The 20,452-nt window shown below is 51.1% G+C and overlaps 3 protein-coding genes across 7 annotated transcripts in view; 1 reads left to right on the top strand and 2 right to left on the bottom strand.

The window, feature by feature from the left end:
- IL9R (interleukin 9 receptor) overlaps positions 1-7,512 on the bottom strand; it is a 45,185-nt gene extending 37,673 nt beyond the window's left edge. For 2 of the 5 annotated variants that reach the window (XM_045047383.1, XM_045047381.1), the window contains exons 1-6: positions 3,058-5,562; positions 2,638-2,749; positions 2,329-2,507; positions 1,671-1,816; positions 1,081-1,288; positions 480-585 (exon numbers count right to left, since the gene is read on the bottom strand). In XM_045047383.1, coding sequence (XP_044903318.1) covers positions 480-585; positions 1,081-1,288; positions 1,671-1,816; positions 2,329-2,507; positions 2,638-2,749; positions 3,058-3,295 — 989 coding nt within the window. In that variant the 5' untranslated portion in view covers positions 3,296-5,562. Of the gene's footprint in view, positions 1-479; positions 586-1,080; positions 1,289-1,670; positions 1,817-2,328; positions 2,508-2,637; positions 2,750-3,057; positions 5,565-6,239 lie in introns of those variants that run through there. The other 3 variants (XM_045047382.1, XM_023246459.2, XM_023246460.2) reach the window with 3 other exon arrangements.
- A 4,725-nt stretch (positions 7,513-12,237) lies between these two features.
- Positions 12,238-16,583, bottom strand: POLR3K (RNA polymerase III subunit K). The gene is made up of 3 exons (XM_003998975.6): positions 16,400-16,583; positions 14,937-15,024; positions 12,238-12,804 (listed from the first exon to the last, which is right to left on the bottom strand). The coding sequence occupies exons 1-3, from the start codon at positions 16,508-16,510 to the stop codon at positions 12,677-12,679; spliced, it is 327 nt and encodes a 108-aa protein (XP_003999024.1). The 5' UTR covers positions 16,511-16,583; the 3' UTR covers positions 12,238-12,676.
- SNRNP25 (small nuclear ribonucleoprotein U11/U12 subunit 25) lies at positions 16,135-20,115 on the top strand. The gene is made up of 6 exons (XM_006942536.4): positions 16,135-16,272; positions 16,785-16,978; positions 18,162-18,252; positions 18,492-18,597; positions 19,147-19,221; positions 19,676-20,115. The coding sequence occupies exons 2-6, from the start codon at positions 16,937-16,939 to the stop codon at positions 19,731-19,733; spliced, it is 372 nt and encodes a 123-aa protein (XP_006942598.2). The 5' UTR covers positions 16,135-16,272; positions 16,785-16,936; the 3' UTR covers positions 19,734-20,115.
- Positions 20,116-20,452: the final 337 nt, after the last annotated feature.

Genomic DNA, 20,452 nt, shown 5'->3' with positions numbered 1-20,452 from the left:
GCAATTTCCTCCACTTTGCTCCCCCTCTGCTTCTCTCTCCTCCTTCCGGACACCACCACTGGCCTCCCAGCAGGTCCTCTCCGTATCCTTGTACCCCCAAAACGTATTCTCAAAATATAAACCAGATCTTGTCGCACACAGTTTCACACACTTCAGGCATTTTCTTATGCTCCCAGGTTGAGCCCGGCCTTCACAGCCCCACCAAGCACCCGCTTCCTCACCTGGCAACTGAGGAACTCCCCCACAGGTCCAGGGCAGAGGGTTAAAAACCCCCCACCCCACCCAGGGCCAGAGGTTTGGCCCGAGATGCCCCACCTACCACACACCTACACACAGACATACTGACTCACATGCACACACATTGACATGCACACGGAAACTCACCCAGAGTCACATGAACACATTCACGCACACACGCATGCACACACACACACACACACACACACACACACACATACACACACCCCTTGGCTACCGACCTGGGTGAAAGCTTGAACAGGAGGCAGGTCAGGCTGGTCAGTAGCAGAAAGACAGGTACAGCGACAAGGGTGCCGTCAGGCTGCCCCCGAGGTGATAACAGGGGGCCTGTGGGTAGGAAGGGCCCAGGGTCGTGAGCCTCCTTGGCACCAGGATGTTCCTCCCAGTCCACATGGCAAAGCACCCCTGGGAGCGCCCCGGGCCACAGTGGAAATTTTCTCATAGGCCACAGAGGTTTGCGTCATGCCTGCTAATGAATCACCTACTCCTGGGTCTCACCTCCTCCATCTGCAAGGTCATCAGTGTCAGCCACCCTTCCTAGCAGGTTACAAAGGTCAGCCCAGCCCTTCCTAGGGAGATGAGACCATGCCCAGCCTCCAGAGCCAGAAGCATAGGCCTGGTGGGCCACACTCAGTCCCAGTGACAGACAGTAACTATAGTTTCCAAGAAGCCCAATGCTTGGCAAGTTAAAAATCTCAGATTTCCAGGGGAAGGTGGTCAACCGGGGTATAACTGCCTCAGGGAGGAAGTTCCAGGGGGGTGAAAAGGTGGGAGGGTGTGACAAACATGGGAAGGGAGGCGCTCTGGGAGGGAGACCCCCACCTCGGGCAGAGGTCTGGGGAGAGGGAAAGCACACAGGCTGGCTCCAGTCACTCCACTGGCCCGCATAGTGCTGTTCCTCCGCCAGGTCATCCTCCGGCGAGGCCATCTGGACGCGCAGCCTGGCCTCGTAGCTGGAACCAGGGTCCAACTCGATGGCTTCAAGCCTGAGCCAGGTCACCCCAAAAATGTGATCCCTGTGCTGGGCCTGCTGTGGGGTAGAGAACAGTTATCATTTGCTGAGGGTGACAGGGTCCATCAGCCCTCAAGGACACACATGCACACACACAGGCACACACGCAGGCACACGTACACACACTGACACTCATCTACCCCCATGTGCGCTTGCACACACAAACACGCTCACTACACTCACACTCATATATATAGGCATACCCGGTGCTCATCACACATATAAAGACACATATTCACGTACACACAGGTACACTCACATACAAATGCACACGTGCACAGTCACACTCCTGACTCTGGCCACCTCCCCTCCTCATTATTCCAAGTTGGCATCTCCCGAGTGGCCCTTGGCTGCTGCTCCCAGAAGAGAGAGGCCCCTGGAGTAGTCAGCCCAGCGTTACCTCCCAGGTCTCCCCCTGCCTCTTGAAGGCCAGCTCATAGCTGAGCATGGAGATCAGAGGCTCCAAAGCAGGGCTGACGCTCCAGGTCAGGACACAGTAGTCAGAGCTGACATTGCTCTGCAAATCAGAGGGAGGGTCCAGCTTCACTGAAACAGAATGAGGCCACGTGAGGGTGTGCGTGTCAGCGTGCCCAGCACCGGGGGTCCGAAAAATGCTGGGGGCAGGGAATGGTCAAGGCCCTTCCAGACAAGGGGCCTCACTGGGAGGCAGGTCTCCGTCTCCTCCCTGCTGCTGTCTCCCAGTGAGGCCTCAGGTGGGACGAGATGACAGTGAGTTCCTACGGCCCCTGCAGCCATAAGCTTCCCAGGGTCTTACCGGACTTCTTCCTACTGTGACTGAAGTGTATTTCAAGTGACTCAAGTTATACCCTTGCCCCGACTTACGGCCCTGAGTCTTCGTCCTCCTCCTGAACCCTACCTCTCCACTAACCAGTGGGCCCCTCCCTCCCAGGGGCCCTGCTCGCTCATAGCCCTGGGTGTCTCTTAGCAGGGACAGAGAGCACCCGCTGAGCCGTGGAGGTTAAGGGCAATGGGACCCTGCCCCCAATCCCCATGAAGCCAGGATGTTCCCCACCAAAGCACCCTACCCCAGGCCTCACCATGTCTCCGGGGCAGGTACTGTGGGTCCACCAGGCTGACCTGCTCCTTCCCAGAGACGTAACGGTGGAAAGTGATGGTGAAGTTGTCAGAAGGCACAAGCACCTCCTCAGGCGGCAGCACCAGAGTGCACTCGCTGGCCCGGAAGACACATCTGTGATTGCTGCCCACGGCGTGGTTGCTGGAAAGGGTACATGTCGCCACCAAGGGGCCACTGCACCAGCCCAGCCCCTACTGCTGCTATCACGGGGACCCATTCTCACCGCTGGCCCCTGGCCCCTGCCCAGGTGGGCCCGGCCCTCCAGCCTCACCTGGTAAAGAGGAGCCAGGGACTGGGGCCCTGACCCAGCTCTACAGCCGACCAGTGGCAGTCGATCCTTAGGATGTTGTTGTTGAGGCAGATGAAAGATCCAGCCCCGAGCCCTGGGAACGGTGACGTTTGGGAGCTCACGACGGCTGCTTCAGGGCAGGATTAGTACCTAGCAGCTGACACTCTGACAGGGCAGTCCCCTGAGAATGATCCCAGGACAATGCATCAAGGGCAGGGCTGGGAGGTGATGGGCTCTGACCCATGGTGCATGGGTGGGAATGAAGTCCAGGCTGGTCCCTGGAGGACAGCCCCAAGCACGGCTCGAGCCAAAGCCTTCCCTGGGGAGTGAGACAGATGACAGCCCTGCCCCCCAAGTCCTCCACCCCCTGGCCTCACACAGACACCAGTGCCCAGCCCTCACCTCCTCCTTCCCCGTGGATGGAGACTCCCAAGCCAACCCAAGGGCTGATGCACGTGCAGATCAGGAGCCAGGTACTCAACTCCCGCATCAGGGCCTCAGTCTCCAAGGTCCATCCTGCAAGGAACTGGGCTGAGAGCACCCCCCTGGGGACACTCACCATGAGGGCTGCTCTCTGTGGGGAGAACCCCCCTGATAGGTGCTCACCGTGAGGGCTCCCCCTGTGAGGCATGCTCCCCATGAGGTCCACTCCCTATGGAGTGTGCTCCTCACTGACAGCTCTGAGTGGGTCACCACCAATATCCTCACCATGTCTCATGACAGGGATTGGACACCACTGCCTGAGCTGCTCCCATAAGAAACTGAAGCTCAGAAAGATACATTGGCCAGACCAAAGATTCGTGGCTACAGCATATAGCATGATGCCCTCCAACCCAGATCTTCTGGTGGGTTCTGGACTCTGAACCAGCTATGTGTCTGAGTCTGCCTACACGTTTCTTCTCTGGGACAGGCATCCTCTGCCAATACAGCCCCCTGTTGCTGGGCCCAGGTCCTGTCGTGCAAGGAAGGCAGGGTAAGGGTAACTTTGTGCCGACTGCGTTGCTTGCCTCATACACTTGAGTTCCCACAGCAGCCCTGTGAGGTAGAAAGACCGTCCCTACACACAGACAAGCAAGCTGAGTCCCAAGGAGGGGAAATGCCTTGCCCAGGGTCACACAGCCAACGTCTACACATCCTGTCTCCTTAAACAAAGACCCATCCCAAAGACCCAGGATTAGGTAGGAGGATCGCAGTGGCGTGTCCTTTTGACAAAACTGCACTCCCTAAGCTCTGTCGATCGCATCCCCGTTTAGAAGGTGCCGGTCCTGCGAAGGAGAGCACCCCAAGAGAGGAGTGCCAGGATCCCTGGGGGGACCAGGGGTAAGCTGGAGACGAAGGGACTGGGTGTTCACAAGTGCCTGGGTGCTGGGAGGCTGTTGACTTCCTATCACCCTATTTGTAGCTCCAGATGGTGCACTGATAGTTCCTAAGCAGGAAGCAGGGCCAGCCTGGTTATGCAAGCCTGATGGGTGATAAGGAGGCAAAAAAGCAGCACAGACCACAGCACGTAAACCTTGAAGGAGCCTGCACACACGCAGGGGGGCAGACACCACCCCAACACCCCAGCAGCCTAGCCATGTACCCACAGGACTGACCCCTGTTAAGATCCATGCTCAGGAAGACTGCACCCTTTCCTAGCAAGCAGTGTCACCTAGCAGCACCAGCCACAGCATGGGAGGCTGTAGCGAGTTTACCCCCCCCCCCCCAGCGTCTGTCCCCTCCTGCACAGTGATTGGGTGGAGACGGGGAAGCAGCCGGACAACAGCCCACGGTCAGGGTGTGTAGTGACAGGATCAGAGCGAGCATCAGGTCGGGGGGCCTGAGGCACAGCAGCCACTTCAAGCTGAAGAGCTAACCCAGGCCCCAGTGGAAGGAGCCCTCCGTCTACGCGGAATTGGGCCAGCTCTGCCAGACCATCCCAGATGGTTCGAGAGCACAGGGTGGGGTGGCTCCAAGCTCAACAGGCCCCAGAGCAGGGACAGCTGAGAGCTACCAGGGCCAGGACCCACCCTGTGGGAGCAGCGGAGACCTATGCAGGGCCACCTGGGGGGATGGTCCCTGCTTCTCCTCCGAGAACTCTTCCCACAGAGAATGCTTCTGTCTCTACAAAGTGAGCTGGGCAGGGTGGCGTGCCGCCCCACACCTGGCACCTGGCACCTCTGTTCTTAGCATGTGTCCAGCCAGTTGCCACGAAAGCCTGGGCACCACTGGCCTCTGTCTCCTCTGGGCTACCCACGTCCTTGACAACAGAAACTGGGCCAGGCAGTGTAGAAACCCCCATCCGCATACTCCGTGGTCCTGGAACAGGCACTGGGATGACACGAGGGAGATCTAATCACAGCTCAGACAACCCCGGACCATCTCACAGGATGGCTGTCAGAGCAGGAGGAGGGAAGCCAGCATCTGCCCCTCGAGACAGTCTTGCCCTGCCCCTCCCCCATCAGGTCTGCGGCCACCGCCTTCAGCCCACAAGCACTCTGGTCCCTTCTCAGGACACATCTCCTCCATGACCCTCCTCAGGGTCAAGTCCATGAGGTCTGACCACTAGGGCCTCCCAGATTTCCTGCCCCGGTTTCCTGGCCCGCCACCAAGTTAAGGGCTGCCTTATAGCTGGACTCCTGCATCAGAACCTTCACACGCTGCCACAAGGAAGTATGCTGCAGGGAAAGGTTTCCAGACAGACTCAGACCCTCACCTTCCCTGGCCCTCACACCCCGAGCACTCACCTGATGCCAGAGGAATCCCTGCCAGATGAGGGTGCCTGCAGACCATCCTCCAAGCTGGCTTCATGCAGATTACTGCATCCACTTAGTGTCCCCTCTTAAACAGTCTATATTTTTATTTTTTTAAGTTTACTTATTTATTTATTTGGGGGGAGGGAGGGGGGAGAGAGCGAGCGAGCGAGAGAGCGTGCGAGTGAGCAAGGGAGGGGCAGAGAGAGGGAGCGAGAGAGAGAATCCCGAGCAGACTCCACACCCAGTACAGGCCCCAACATGGGGCTCCGTGTATCAACTGTGAGATCATTACCTGAGATAAAACCAACAGTCGGATGCTTAACCAACTGAGCCATCCAGGCTCCCAGACTATATGTATATATTTTTTAAAAATGGAACTCACTCTAGGTCTCCTGCTGGTCTAATCCACCTCACACTGTCTCCTCTGCCCGACTTCCTTCTGTATCACATGCCCCTTCCTTCATGAAGCACTCCCCAAGCTCCCTAGGGTCTCTCTGGCCAGACCAGACATGACAAAGCAAAGCCAGTCAGCTCATGACAGAAGCAGGGTAGCAGGTAGTGCTGTGGGAGCAGCACAGAATAAGGGTGTTGATACAGTTCTCTTTGGGGGGCCTGGGGGTTAAATGCAGCAAAACGATGCGCCTTCTCTTCCTGCACGTGTTAACTGACCTCCTCTGCCCAGAAACTCCCTCATAGCACCTTTGCGGCCATGTCAGCAAAGCTCACTGCTAAGCTGCCTCTTTACACAAGGCTCTTCCAGGGTGAGACACTGTCTGATTTATGTTGTGCCCCTGCACCTAGCCCCAACAGGGTAAGAAATGCATCCCGAATCTCCCTACAGACACTGACCTTGCCTTTAAATGGTGTTGACGCTTTGGGCCCCTGGGAGCAGGACTCTGGATGTTACTTGAGCACAAATCCTCATCTCCCCTTCTTCTGCTTGGCAGAGTTGATCCTCCTTCTGGAACCCCACCCTCACGTGCTGCCACCCATAGCTCCAAAGGGGCGATCCCAAGACTCTGGCTTCTCTTCTGCCCGAAGGCCCCCCAAGGGCATAGGGGTTTGAAGAGGTTTTGCCAGCCGCAGGGCCTGGTCTTCATCTCCACTCATGGCCATCGCAATCTCAGACCATCTGGCCCCAGAACCACCCCTCGCTCAGTTATTGAGGAAGCAAAGTCTTCCATACCTAAAACTCAACGTGACAAACTCAGATCCTTCCCTCTGCCCAATGGTACTCAGGCCAGGTAGTGATAGCCTGTCATTCTTCAGCAAATACTGCCAACATGCTGTCTCTTGGAGACATCCAAGACCAGGACACCCGAGGAGGTAAAACTAGGGCGATGCTCCCAACCGCTTCAAAGTCCATCCACAGGCTCCTCCCAGGGCCCAGGGATGGCCTGCTGTCTGCCACTCTCTGCCATCCACTCATGCTGACTTGAGTGTTGAGAAGTCCAAATCACAGACTCACCTTCCCAGATGCATCTGCTGGGTCCCATGGCAAGTCGGAGGGCCCCCCCCCCCCACCAACCTCCAGACCTGGAGGTGACCGCTCCTGCGTTTGCAGCGAAGTCTCTCTGCCTGATTCAGGATATAACTGCAGTGAGCAGTGACGTGAGCCTCCCACGGCAGGCTGACACAGGCCGCCCACATCTGAAACCACGATGCAGATCAGAGCAGCTGTCCCCAGTGGGGTTGAGAGACAACTGCTACCACTAATCATAAACCCGGGAACTAGAAGGTGGGATGATCCTTCTTTCCCCATGACACCAAAGGTAGGCTTTGGTGATTCGACCTTTGATTGGTGGAGTGCCTGCTGCATTCCTCCCGAGAAACACCACTGGAGAGATTGTTAAACACAAAATTAATTATCTTCTCAGTTAAAGAAAAACAAATGATACAAAAGAAAAGTAAGAACAAGACTCCCCTTTATTTCACCCCAGAGGGAGCCTCTGCGAGACGTTAGGCACAAGTCCTTCCAGACAAAGCTGAAGCTCAAACAAATGGACATTTTTAAAGATTTTTTATTTTCAATGTTTATTTATTTTTGAGAGAGAGAGAGAAAGAGAGAGTGTGAGCAGGGGAGGGGCAGAGAGAGAGGGAGACACAGAATCTGAAGCAGGATCCAGGCTCTGAGCTGTCAGCACAGAGCCCGACACGGGGCTCGAACCCACGAACTGAGAGATCATGACCCGAGCCAAAATGGATGCTTAACCGACTGAGCCACCCAGGACATTTTTAATGAATTCACACTGTGCTGAGCTTTGCAGGCTCTTTGTTCCTCTGGCTATTCTCAACATCCTTCTAGGTCAGCACATAAAAGCCTTTCATATGCCTTTAAGGGTAGCACATGCCATGGCTCAATAATCCCGCTGACGGACCTGTGGATTGCTGCCTATATGTTTTTTGTTTCTTGAGATATATACCATTATATTAATTTCCAGTGCACATATGCAACTTTAAACAAGGCAGTGAACAAGTCTGGGCATGGACCTTAACTCATCAGAATGAGTACTTCTATACAAATCATTGCTAGAGGTAAGGGGTGCCTGGGTGGCTCAATTGGTTAAGCGTCTGACTTCAGCTCAGGTCATGATCTCACGGTTTGTGGGCTCAAACGCCACGTCAGGCTCTGTGCTGACAGCCCAGAGCCTGGAGCTCACTTTGGATTCTGTTGTCTCCCTCTCTCTCTACCCTTCCCCCGTTCATTCTCTCTCTCTCTCTCTCTCTCTCTCAAAAATAAATGAACACTAAAAAAAAAATAATAATTGCTAGAGGTGGAACTGTGGGGGTCTTAGGTTCAGCATTTAAAAATACTGATCCTGCCAAGTGACATTCCAAAAACGTACCAACTTCTACTCACAACAGAAATGTAAGAATGCCTGTCGCCAGCCGTGTACATTATCAATCTTTTAAATCTTTGCCTGTCTGATAGGCAAAGATACCTCGAGGTTGCTTTCATTTACACTTCACTGATTATTAGTGAAGATATGCATCTTTTCATTTACTTATCGGGTCTATGCTCCTTGGGGTACCAAATAAGGTCACAGTTCAACGTGCATGTGTGTGCTCTGTGCATCAAAACATCTTGGGCAAGTTCCAGATACCCCAGAGCTACAGCTCTGGGGTCTGAGGACACCAGGACCCACAGAGAGATGAGCTCAAAGGCTCCAGCTCACACAACACCTTAGGAATGGCCAGAAACATAAATCATACATCTTTCCACTTTAAAATTTAATCAGCTTGGCCCACATCTTCCGTACGACAAGCACATATGTGTATACTGACTGAAGCTTCTCTAGTATCCTTAGAAAGAGAGCTTCCTTCTCTCTGTCAGGGTCCCTCTCTCACCTTGTTGAAACTAGGATTTGCTACCTTAAGTCCAGCAGACCACACCATCCACACCATGACCCCTAAGGTAGAGACCACAAAAGCTGGAAGAGGAGGAAATCCTGGAAGGAAAAAAAGCTAGAGAGGAGAGCACCAAATTCTATATCTAAACTCTACATATGTACAGACAGACAGACAGACAGACATATATACACTATACCAAAATCTCTGGATGACCCTCTGAACTGTATGTATACAGGCCAACTCTAAACAGCCCAGCTAAGGTTAAACAGCCTGAACAGAAGTTTCAGCGGCTGCCTACCTCAGAGACACAAAGTTTACGCTCTGCTTTATATATAAATTAAAAAATCAACACTCTCCAGAGAAACATAACAGAATCTAGTATCTATGGTCTATATCATTCATAATTTCCAAGATGAATCCAAGAGCATTAGACATAAGAACAGAATTACGTGATCCACACTTAAGAAGAAAGGTAATCAATGCACACAGACTCCCAGGACTAAGTTGTTGGAAACAGCGCAGGTTTTAAAGCAGCTACTCTAACTATGCTCGAAGATGTAAAGGAAAATATGGTTCCAACGGATAAACAGGAAATATGGGAGGAGAGACACCCACTATAAAAAAGAACCACAAGGAAAGTATATGAGAAAAATACAGTATCTCATTTTTTTTATGACATTTATTTGTTTTTGAGAGACAGACACAGCACGAGCAGGGGAGGGGCAGAGAGAGAGGGAGACACAGAATCCGGAGCAAGCTCCAGGCTCTGAGCTGTCAGCACAGAGTCCGACGCGGGGCTCAAACTCACAAACCGTGAGATCGTGACCTGAGCAGAAGTCAGACACTTAACCGACTGAGCCACCCAAATGCCCCTCTCATTTTGTATTATTATTCTTATCTATCTATCTATCTATCTATTAATTACTTATTTTATTTTCAAGAGAGAATGCAAGTTCATGAGCAGGGGAGAGGGGCAGAGGGAGAGAGAGAATCTTAAGCAGGCTCCACGCTGGCATGGAGCCTGACTTGGGGCTCAATCCCATGACCCTGGGATCATGACCTCAGCTGAAATCAAGAATCAGACACTCAGCCAACTGAGTCGTCCAGGTGCCCCAAACACAGTAACTTAAATAAAAAGAATGCATCGTAACAGTGCAAAGTACTAGGAAAACAGGTAAGAGAGGACATCAGTGAAAGTCAACACAGTGCCCTTCCTGGGTGATAGGAGGAAGCCAAGGAGAGTTCTGGAAAATCACTAGGATTAGTCAGAGTCCTAACTATGAAGCAGCCCTATATATTCTCTTTTTTTCCTTAACCTAGTAGCAGTGCATCTCCATCATTACAAAACAAGAAAAGTGGACGCTGAATGTCACATTTTCAAGGCACAGTGTAGATTATTTCATCATCAATTGGATGGCAAAGGGCTGTTTAGGATGCAATGACACCTCAGCTGGTCAACATTATCAGCCTAAGCACTAAGTCACTGGCACTATTCTCCATACACCACAGAATTTCTTCAAAAAAACGAAATACAAAAATGAAGCAACCATATTAAATTACTTAATGCCTCATTTGTTAACCAAGCCAGGAAAACCACTTTCTGACAATGACTTGCATTTAATTGCAGCAGCTGAAGAAGTCAGGTCCAGAGAAAATGAATGTAAGACTATAGGCGTTTTGGAAAACAGTTGTTCTAAAACCTAAAGACACTGAAAGCAACAGCAATAGTCAAACAAAAATGAGGCAAATGAGGGGCACCAAGGTAGCTCAGTCAGTTAAACATCGGACTTTTGATCTCGGCTTGGGTCAGGATCTCACCATCATGAGATCAAGCCCCACGTCGGGCCTGACACTGGCAGCGCGGGGCCTGCTTGGGATTCTCTCCCTCCCTCCCTCTCTGCCCCTCTCCCGCTCGCACACTCTCTCTCAAAATCAATAAACTTAAAAAAAATTTTTTTTAATGAGGAAAATGATTTGAAGTAATTCTCCTTGAATCATGATGAATCCACAGATGTTACTGATTCTGCTCAACTGTTTCTTCCACGAGTCAATGCCTCAGCACTGAGCTGAGAAGCAACTGAAGAATTAGCCTGTATGCATGGTCTGTGGAACAGCCCAACAACTGCAAACACGAATATTTTCAAAGTTGAGAAAACACTAATTCAGTAGAACACGGATTAGAACCTGCTAAAGCGTAATACGGCAAATCCTTTGTGGAAATTGTGTCTCTCATCAGTATTGACTCTATTCAATCTACTGGTAACATCAACAGTTAACTTCACTTGCTCTCAGGCACTTAACCAGCTTTACCAGATGCATATTTGTAATCTGCTTTGATGACAAGAAATGCTACCTTTGAACCCAAGTCAAGCAAAATGATATCTATTCTTTTCATCAGTAGACCACCATTATAAAATGCTGTACTCAATTACCACAGTTACATTTTGAATTTAGTCTATAAAAAAATTACGAAAGTTTCTTTTCCTAGATTTTGATTCTTGCCCCATAAAGTGTATTTACTACCTGGCCCTCTACAGAAAGAGTCTGTAAACCCCTGAAATTGACAATCATTACCACCATTTTGCACATGACAAAATAAAGGCAGAGGTTCAGCGATTTGACTGAGGTCTCCCAGCTAAGCGGACATGCAGGCTAACATCAGCGCACACGATATTCACCACTGACCCAACAGCAAACACACAGAGAAGATCTGAGGAAATAAAACTGATGGCATACGTAGGAGATACTAAAGGTGCCACCCACGTTATAAAATCACATTGGTACAACCAGAACAAGCTGTTTTAGAATCTAACCAATCAGAGACGATGGGCTCAGGACCTGGCCTGTGTGTCATGGCAAAAAGAAAACCATCGTGTCAAACTTAAAGATTAATCACTTCTGGGAAAGATACCAAGTCTCAAAAAAAGTACAAATCTGTCTTAGAGGCATAAATTTATAGCTCAAGATTTCACAAGTGAGACTTTATTATTAAGAGATTTGGAAGGGGTGCCTGGGTGACTCAGTTGAACATCCAACTCTTAATTTTGGCTCAAGGTCATGATCATGGTTTGTGAGATTGAGCCCCACGTCAGGTTCCCTGCTGGGGATCTGCCCCTCCCCAGTTCATGGCGCGTGTGCTCGCTCGCTCTCTCTCTCTCTCTAAATAAATGAATAAACTTTAACAAAAGAAAAAAAAAAAAGAGAGAGATTTGGAAAAATAATTAAGTCTGAGGTCCTGAGAAAGAAACTTATCCATCCACAAACTGCCATCCTGTCCCCATCTAGTCTGAGGTGTCCTTTTTCTTTTGCAACTGGAAAGATGAAAGAAAATATAAAAACACTCTATCTAATACATTTACTGCAATCCTAGGAAACAAGAACAGAAATGATACATTGAAATCCACGTTATGAGCAATTTTGTGACCAGGAAAGCCCTAAGTATGGCAGTTGTTTGATGTCTACTTCTCAAGGCATTTAAAACACTGAAAAAGTAGTATTGGGTTTTCCGTTTTAATTAAATATTCACAACAGACTGTGATTAAGTTTGCAATGAACAGTTAGGTACTTAGGGACATCTAATGGACTAAATTGTAAAACTTTATCAGTTGTGCAAACAGGGTACATATCTCAGAGAGCTGGTGGTGAGAGAATACCAATTACCCAATTCATGTAAAAGATAAACCAACAGGACCACAGATAGAGTACACTACGTTATGGATACGCTTCCCCCCACAAACAAAATCTCCCTGGACATAAATGAGCTCACCTGCTCATTGGCAGATAGGCTAATTTGCTGACATCCTGGGCAGCTACCCTAAAAGGGTTAGCTTTCTGCCACACCAGCAAAAACTCAGGACCCAGTTCACACTCCCGACTGGGAATTTACCCTGGAGAACAAGGTGAGCAGACACTGACACAGCTGGGCCAGCCTGGCCCTAGTCCCTCCAGCGGTGTCCACACTGAGCATTGCAGCATTTGTAGAAAGTGGTCATTGGCTCATCTGCAGAGCGGGTCTGAAGCTGCATGAAATAGGCACGAGGATGCTCGCATTTCGGGCAGGACTCTGGCAACAAGAAAAAACAAGTGACTCACATTATTAAAAAAAATGATGTTAATGACCAAAACACACCGCTTAAGAGGAGGTGTTGTGGAAAGGCAGCAAAGACCCTCCTCCCACTGCATTCATCTGGGACCCTTTGCCTAGGATACCTTGTACCATGATTTAAGGCTACAGTTAGTGGCAACATTCCCCCTATGCTCTCACACTGAGGGAACTGAGGATACCTACGACTCGGAAAACACTCTTCCATCCTTCCGGGGGTCCCATTTTTCTTTTCTAATCTGGCTGAAGACTGGTTGGAAATGTAACATGAAAATTGACTCATGGCCACCATGTGCGTTATGAGGTCCACTCCCTGAAGCATCTTCTGAGTGCGTTTCCATCACCAGCGCCTTCTCATCTTCCCAGAGGAGCCCCCAGTGTATGATGAGTCCACTTCCCCTTACATTTAGGGATCCAGGGGCGCCTCAGGTCCTGATCTCACGGTTCGTGAGTTTGAGCCCTGTGTGGGGCTCTGTGCTGACAACACAGAGCCTGCTTGGGATTCTCTCTCTCCTTCTCTGTCTGTCCCTCCCCTATTCTCTCTCTCTCTCTCTCTCTCTCTCTCTCTCTCTCTCTCTCTCTCTCTCTCAAAACAAATAAATAAACTTAAAAAAAAAAGAGAGACAATTTAGGGATCCCTTTTGGCAACAGCTCCTCAGGCTATTCTTATGAAGATCTCACCACACACCCCACACCTTTGCAAAGTGCCTCAAGGCAAAGCTATTTCACTTTGAGAAACTGACCCTACTCTTCATAACACCTTCAAACACTCTCAAACACCATTTTGAACACTAGGTACACAATTCATCTCCTTTTGACAAATTCTGCCAATGCTAATGTTACCCTATCAAATTTGGATGTTCTTCCAGGGGGAAAAAAAGACGGTACTAAGCAGGAGTTGGCTCTTCCTCTACTAAGTACAGGCGTGTCTAGGGCTCTCCTCTTTCCTTCCTTGCTCATGTTTACCTCTATCAGATATGAAACAAACCTTAAAAAAAGCGCTTTACGGGAACTCTCTTGCACTGTTGGTGGGAATGCAAATTGGTGCAGCCACTCTGGAAAACAGTGTGGAGGTTCCTCAAAAAATTAAAAATAGACCTACCCTATGACCCAGCAATAGCACTGCTAGGAATTTACCCAAGGGATACAGGAGTACTGATGCATAGGGGCACTTGTACCCCAATGTCTACAGCAGCACTCTCAACAATAGCCAAATTATGGAAAGAGCCTAAATGTCCATCAACTGATGAATGGATAAAGAAATTGTGGTTTATATACACAATGGAGTACACAGGGCAATGAGAAAGAGAATGAGAAAGAACGAAATATGGCCCTTTGTAGCAACATGGATGGAACTGGAGAGTGTGATGCTAAGTGAAATCAGCCATACAGAGAAAGACAGATACCATATGTTTTCACTCTTATGTGGATCCTGAGAAACTTAACAGAAACCCATGGGGAAGGGGAAGGGAAAAAAAAAAAAAAGAGGTTAGAGTGGGAGAGAGCCAAAGCATAAGAGACTCTTAAAAACTGAGAACAAACTGAGGGTTGATGGGGGGTGGGAGGGAGGGGAGGGTGGGTGATGGGTATTGAGGAGGGCACCTTTTGGGATGAGCACTGGGTGTCGTATGGAAACCAATTTGACAATAAATTTCATATATTGGAAAAAAAAAAAAGCACTTTAAAGCTCTCGGGCACTAACTTTTAAAAATCGACACCAGAATTTTTTCCCTTAGGCTCTGACTTCTTTCAGTCCTGTCACTGTGGCTATCATCACAGCTATGGAGTGTGTTGGATTGACTCACTTCACGCTCTCATAATCAGGGAATATGGAATAGCCCCAGAAAGGTCAAGAGAGCCCAGCAAGGTCATCAAACATGAAGAGGTCACTCTGAGACTCTAGTCTAGGTCTGTGCCTATACTGTCTGTCTTAGTAATGAATTATTAAAGGAAAACATTGACACACTTTCTGTTTTTAGAAGCTCACTTCCTCCAAGTACATCACTGACTTGGACATGTGAAGTGTCACCGTAAGCAGCCTCAGCAGCCTCATCTCTCTCCACAGCTCAGTACCAGAAAAGGTTCCTTCTCACCTGCAGTAGAGTCAACATTCTCCCAGGCCGCTGCTCCACCAAGCACGTCATCCACTTCTTTCAGCTTTGGGTATTTCCGATTTGTTACCTAACAAACAACAGCAAGTCTTCAGGCTCCAAGTAAGGGAACATTACAAACCTGGGTCACCAAACCATACCTGTCCTCAAGTGTCTCGCCAGACTTCCTTCAAGGCAGACGAGAGGGCTACTAAAAGAAAACAGTTTCTACTCTCACAGAGCAGGACTTGCCATTGGGATTTAGAGGATCCAGGCTTGGGATACCCCCCAAAAGAAGAGAAAGAGTCACTGGTGAGAAAAAAAAATCTGTGGGAGGACTGGAGGACACGCAGAGCAGGAAGGAAAACAGCACAGGTGGGATCTCACACTTCAACGGTACTACATAACCCAAAATGAGAGAAACACAACTAAAGCCAAAGCGTACCACTTGGCTGGGGAGCCCAGCCAGAGGGCTTTCAAAGCAGGTCACATTGGGCTTCCTTCCCAAGTTTTACCACGCATCCTTGAAATTTCAGGGTTACCTAAGAGTTCACTCTTCCCAGTTTCAGATCCTAAACTCCCACAACACAGCCCTGCGGGAGAGTAATACACAAACATAAGGAGGGAGGGCTCTGCTTCTAAAAAGTAAAAGCGTGCTAATAAATAAGGATGTTATCATCAAGGCAAAACAACAACTTATAATAGAGAGTGCATTATTTCACTACATTCCAGGTTCACACCAGAGCATAACAGGGTACAAAACAAACATCACTGCCTTCCTTACACCTTATGTCCTAGTAGTGATAAAGCACCTAAGTTACAAAGTATATTAGAGGGCAAGGAGTCCGATGGATTAAAATAAAAAAGGGAAGGCGGACAAAATGGGGGGAGGAGCTGAAGTTTTAAACGCAGCAGTCACTTAAGACACGACCAACGAGTGGCATGGTTATCTAGGGAAAAAGTAAGCCGAGCAGAAGGCATGTGCAAAAGCCGGGTAGCACGTGCGCAATGGGGGCTCCTCCAAGAGGCTGCTGTTGCTGGGGACGAAGAGTACATTAGGACGTGCCATCAGACTTGCAAGGTCGCGGGGAGGTGCTGGCGTCAGAGCCTACCCGGCCCTGGGAATGTGCGGGGGAGATACTGAGACTTTTCGAGCACAGGACGGACTTGATCTGACTTAAACGTTGACAGGATCACTCGGGCAGCTGCCGTGAATACAGTGGCGGGAACGCGCGCGCGGGCCTGAAGCCCGAGGGCGAGGTTAGGACTGCAACGCCAGGAGATGACTGGACGGAGCCCAAGGTGACGGCAGTGGGGCGGGACAAACAGCCGGATCAAGGTAGGGACCACAGGATCTGCCTCCGACGGGAAGTGGCTGCGAGAGCAAGGGCGCATGAAGGCGGACTCGGGGCTGGTGGGAGGGGAAGCGGGAGGCTCCCGGCTCGGCGCCGGCTTCTGGGCCCCACCTTGCGGGTGATGTTGTGCACGTAGGGGCAGGTGTTGCAGGCGAAGCGGTGGCAGCGCTGTCCCTCTTCCACGATTAGCCCATTCCCGCAACCAGGGCAGAAGAGCAGCATGGCGGCCGCCTGGGTCCCGCAACCTACCGGCAACCCCCGCGGCCGGCCGCGGGGCACAGACACCAGGCCCGTCTCCAGCTCACATTGGTTCGGGAATCCGCCCCACCCCCCGGCCTACCAATGGAAACGCCGATTTCGCGTTCCCAGTGAGCACTGCGGCAGGCCGCCTCGCGCTTCTCATTGGTCCTCGTGGCGGCCCCGCCCCTCGCAAACCCCGTGACTGGGCTGCTGTCCCCGCGGGTGCGCGCCCCGCCTCCGTCGCGTACCCCAACAGGTAGTGCGGGCCGTGCCTGGGGACTAAGAGGCGCCCTGGAGCAGGCGGAGGAGGAGGTGGCTGTGCGGCCCGAGACGCCCGAGGACGATGAGGACGAAGAGGAGGCGCTGCCACACTCCGAGGCGGTAGACGTGTTCCAGGAGGGTCTCGCCATGGTCGTGCAGGACCCGCTGCTATGCGATCTACCGATCCAGGTGCGCGCGGGCGGGGAGCCGCCGGGGGTCGTTCCCCGCCGGGCGGTGCTCCCGCTGACGGACCTCTGGAGGCCCTGATGGGGAGCTAGGGGAAGGCGCCTCTGGGCTCAAACGAAGGTCTTAACCGGGGCGGGGATGGAGGTGGGGGTTGGGTGGGCGAACGAGGCTCTCACCTGGCGAGCAGAATTTAAAGGGGTCAAACAAACCACAACAACAACAAAAAAGTCAGGCTATATGACCTTTTAATACACTGTTTCAAAAACTCGAAGGTCATGTGAACAAGTCTGTGATAAACAAAACAGTGAAATTTTACGTAAAGACCAGATCAGCATTGATGGGTTTTCACTTATCAGCCTTCAGTGTGCCTCAGGACGGTCCTGTCTTTAAATCCTTGTAGCAGGAAGAACAATGTCAGTTCAGTCTGAGAGCCCCTAATTACCAGGATTCAGGCCAGGGCCCAGGACAATGTAGACATGAGTCACGTGTGCAGGATTTACCAGGACACCACAACACGGTAATGATAAAACATTGTAATACAACTAAAGAATAATACAATTAAAAAATAAAACTCCAATATGAGCAAAATAACAAGGATGCTAAAGGTAAAGGTAGACTCACGTCTACGTTGTCCTGGGCCCTGGCCTGAATCCTGGTAATTAGGGGCTCTCAGACTCAACTGACATTGTTCTTCCTGCTACCGAGCCCCAGAACCCGGATCTGATCCTCATCCTCCTGTTTCTGCACTCCTCTTTCTCCCGAGATCCTATCCACTTTGCACATTAAATACAAACACGTGGGTGGAACTGGGGAAAACCCTACCATACAAGCAAGAAATTTTGTTTCTTGTTCTTCATAAAATATGGTACTGCTGGGGCGCCTGGGTGGCTCAGTCGGTTGAGCGTCCGACTTCAGCTCAGGTCACGATCTCGCGGTCCGTGAGTTCGAGCCCCGCGTTGGGCTCTGGGCTGATGGCTCAGAGCCTGGAGCCTGCTTCCGATTCTGTGTCTCCCTCTCTCTCTGCCCCTCCCCCATTCATGCTCTGTCTCTGTCTCAAAAATAAATAAACATTAAAAAAATATATATGGTACTGCTTTTTGGACACTATCAGCTTGCTTTCTTTTGTTGTTGTTTGGGATGGTAAAGAGAGGCAGGGATCCCACTTCCACCCTTGGTCTTTTTGTAGGTTACTTTAGAAGAAGTCAATTCACAAATAGCACTAGAATATGGCCAAGCAATGACAGTCCGAGTGTGCAAGATGGATGGAGAAATAATGCGTAAGTGCTCCCTTCTCCTTTTGGACCATGCAGTCTGAGTTTTCACACAGGCAAGATGCTAACATGGCTGCTCAGTGGGAAACTCAAGGGCCACGTCCAAGGATACTGGGGCAAGCACAAGCCTACCCTACCCGGATCTGAATCTCCATCCAAAACCATCTGGACAGAGCTTCTGGGTTCCTTTCCTGCCATCCGAGGCCGTGGCTCCCCGCCATGGCTGTTCTCCTTTTGTGTTGCAGCTGTGGTTGTGGTACAGAATGCCACGGTCCTGGACCTGAAGAAGGCCATTCAGAGATACGTGCAGCTCAGGCAGGAGCGGGAAGGAGGCATTCAGCACATCAGCTGGTAAGTGGAGCCACAGGAAGGGCTGGTGCCGCACGAGCACCTGCTGCCTGTATGCTGCAAAGTGCCAACGGGGTCTGAGCTCCCTGTCCCAAGCATGGAGACGTGGTGGCTGCCTCCATGCCTGGGAGTCCTGCCTCAGCTGCCCTTTCATGCTCTTTCACCTCACCTAGATAGCATTTCCAGTGGCTGGAAGTGGTCTCCCTGGTTACGGATGGGGCAGCTTTCAGCAGCCCCACCCCATCTTTACGTGGGTGCTCTCCTCACTCCCACTAGGTCAGATGTCTTGTTGCCTGTGTGTTGGTATTCGCCTGTTTTGTTAATAAGGTGTGTTTGGCTCCCAGCCACCCCACACAGCCCGTTGAGAGCAGTGCTTCCTTAGAGCTACCTCATGCCCGGTGCATACGTGGTGCAGGAAAGGCCAAGAAGAGGCCACCTGCCCTGGGCCCCCAGGATTGAGCACCTTGAGCTCATCTCACACACAGCCCCTGCATCCCATCTGGCCAGTCACCGTGCTTGTGGTTTACCTGAATCCCCATCTGAATCTTGCAGGTCCTATGTGTGGAGGACATACTACCTGACCTCTGCAGGAGAGAAGCTCACTGAGGACAGGAAGAAGCTTCGAGAGTAAGTTGGGGCCACATTTTGAGCTGCATCTAGTGTGTTGCCCTCTTGTTCCCCAAGCCCTGCCAGAGGGCCGGGGCCTCTTCCCCGGAAGGAGGAGTCTTAAATCACTTACCGGGGAATAACCAAGACCAGCACAGTCCCTGGATGGACTGACTCCTTCCTGCAAGGAGTTTCCTGGGGGCCCTTCCTACCGGAACGGGAGGCGTAAGCACGGTGTGAGCGCTGCTCACTAGTGGCAGGGTGGGGCTTCCCACAGCCAGAGGAGGGCAGTGAGAGCGTGTGTGCAGGAGAAAGGCTGCCCGCTGGCACAGTGTGGGCTATGGGGCGATGGCCACTGCCACTTCCTCACCTTCCTGGACACGGTGCTCTTCCTATCTGTCCTTTCTTGGTCCCTGACATGAGTCTCTGGTGAGGAGTCACAAACAGACCTCACACCACAGCCCTCCTCTTTCAGTTACGGTATCCGGAATCGGGATGAGGTGTCCTTCATCAAAAAGCTGAGGCAAAAATGAACCTCCAGACGAGGACAACTGTGCTACTGGCCAAGCTCTCCCCACCCCCAGGAGGAAGCCTTCGAAACTGTTCCCTTTTTGCAGAAGAGTGTTGAGGTGGCCTGCACCTAGCTGGAACACCCTAATCGTGTGGCAGATGGGCCTGGCCCTCTGTACAGGATTCATCCATCTGCTTCTTAGTTTGGAAAGTAAAAAAGCCACAGTACTTGGGGCCGGAGGGACTGGTGCTGCCCAGTCCCAGAGGGGAAGCAAGGGCAGAGGATAGTGCAAGTGAGTGCTAAGGTGGAGGACGCTTCACCTGAGCCCTGTGGCCACCCCCTGGCCATAAGACCCTTTTACTGTGATCTCTACAGCAAGGGGAAATAAAGGCAGAGTGGCTGGCTTTCTGTTTGTGCTTATGGGGAAACAGGGCCTGGGATCAAGAGTATGTGGATGGGGCCCCCAGCCTCAGCTCACAGGGTTCACCTGTAGCAACACCTTCACCCTTTGGCTTCTAGAAAGGGAGGTAGCCTGGGGCTGAACTTTGAGCTGCTGGCTGGGTACGTGGTATTGGGGTCGGAGATGCTTCTCATTGGTTCGGGGTGGGGGGGGGAGGAGGGCAGGGGTGACCGCACAGCTATGGGTTCTTCTTTCATTATCAGCTGCCAGTTACCGTAAGGAAGGGGGACAGTGTACTCCCATCCACCTGACTGAGAGACTTCACTGGAAGGTATATTTGA

Source organism: Felis catus, chromosome E3 (genome assembly GCF_018350175.1).
Source record: "Felis catus isolate Fca126 chromosome E3, F.catus_Fca126_mat1.0, whole genome shotgun sequence".
Taxonomy (NCBI): domain Eukaryota; kingdom Metazoa; phylum Chordata; class Mammalia; order Carnivora; family Felidae; genus Felis; species Felis catus.
This window is presented reverse-complemented; position numbering and strand designations above follow the sequence as displayed.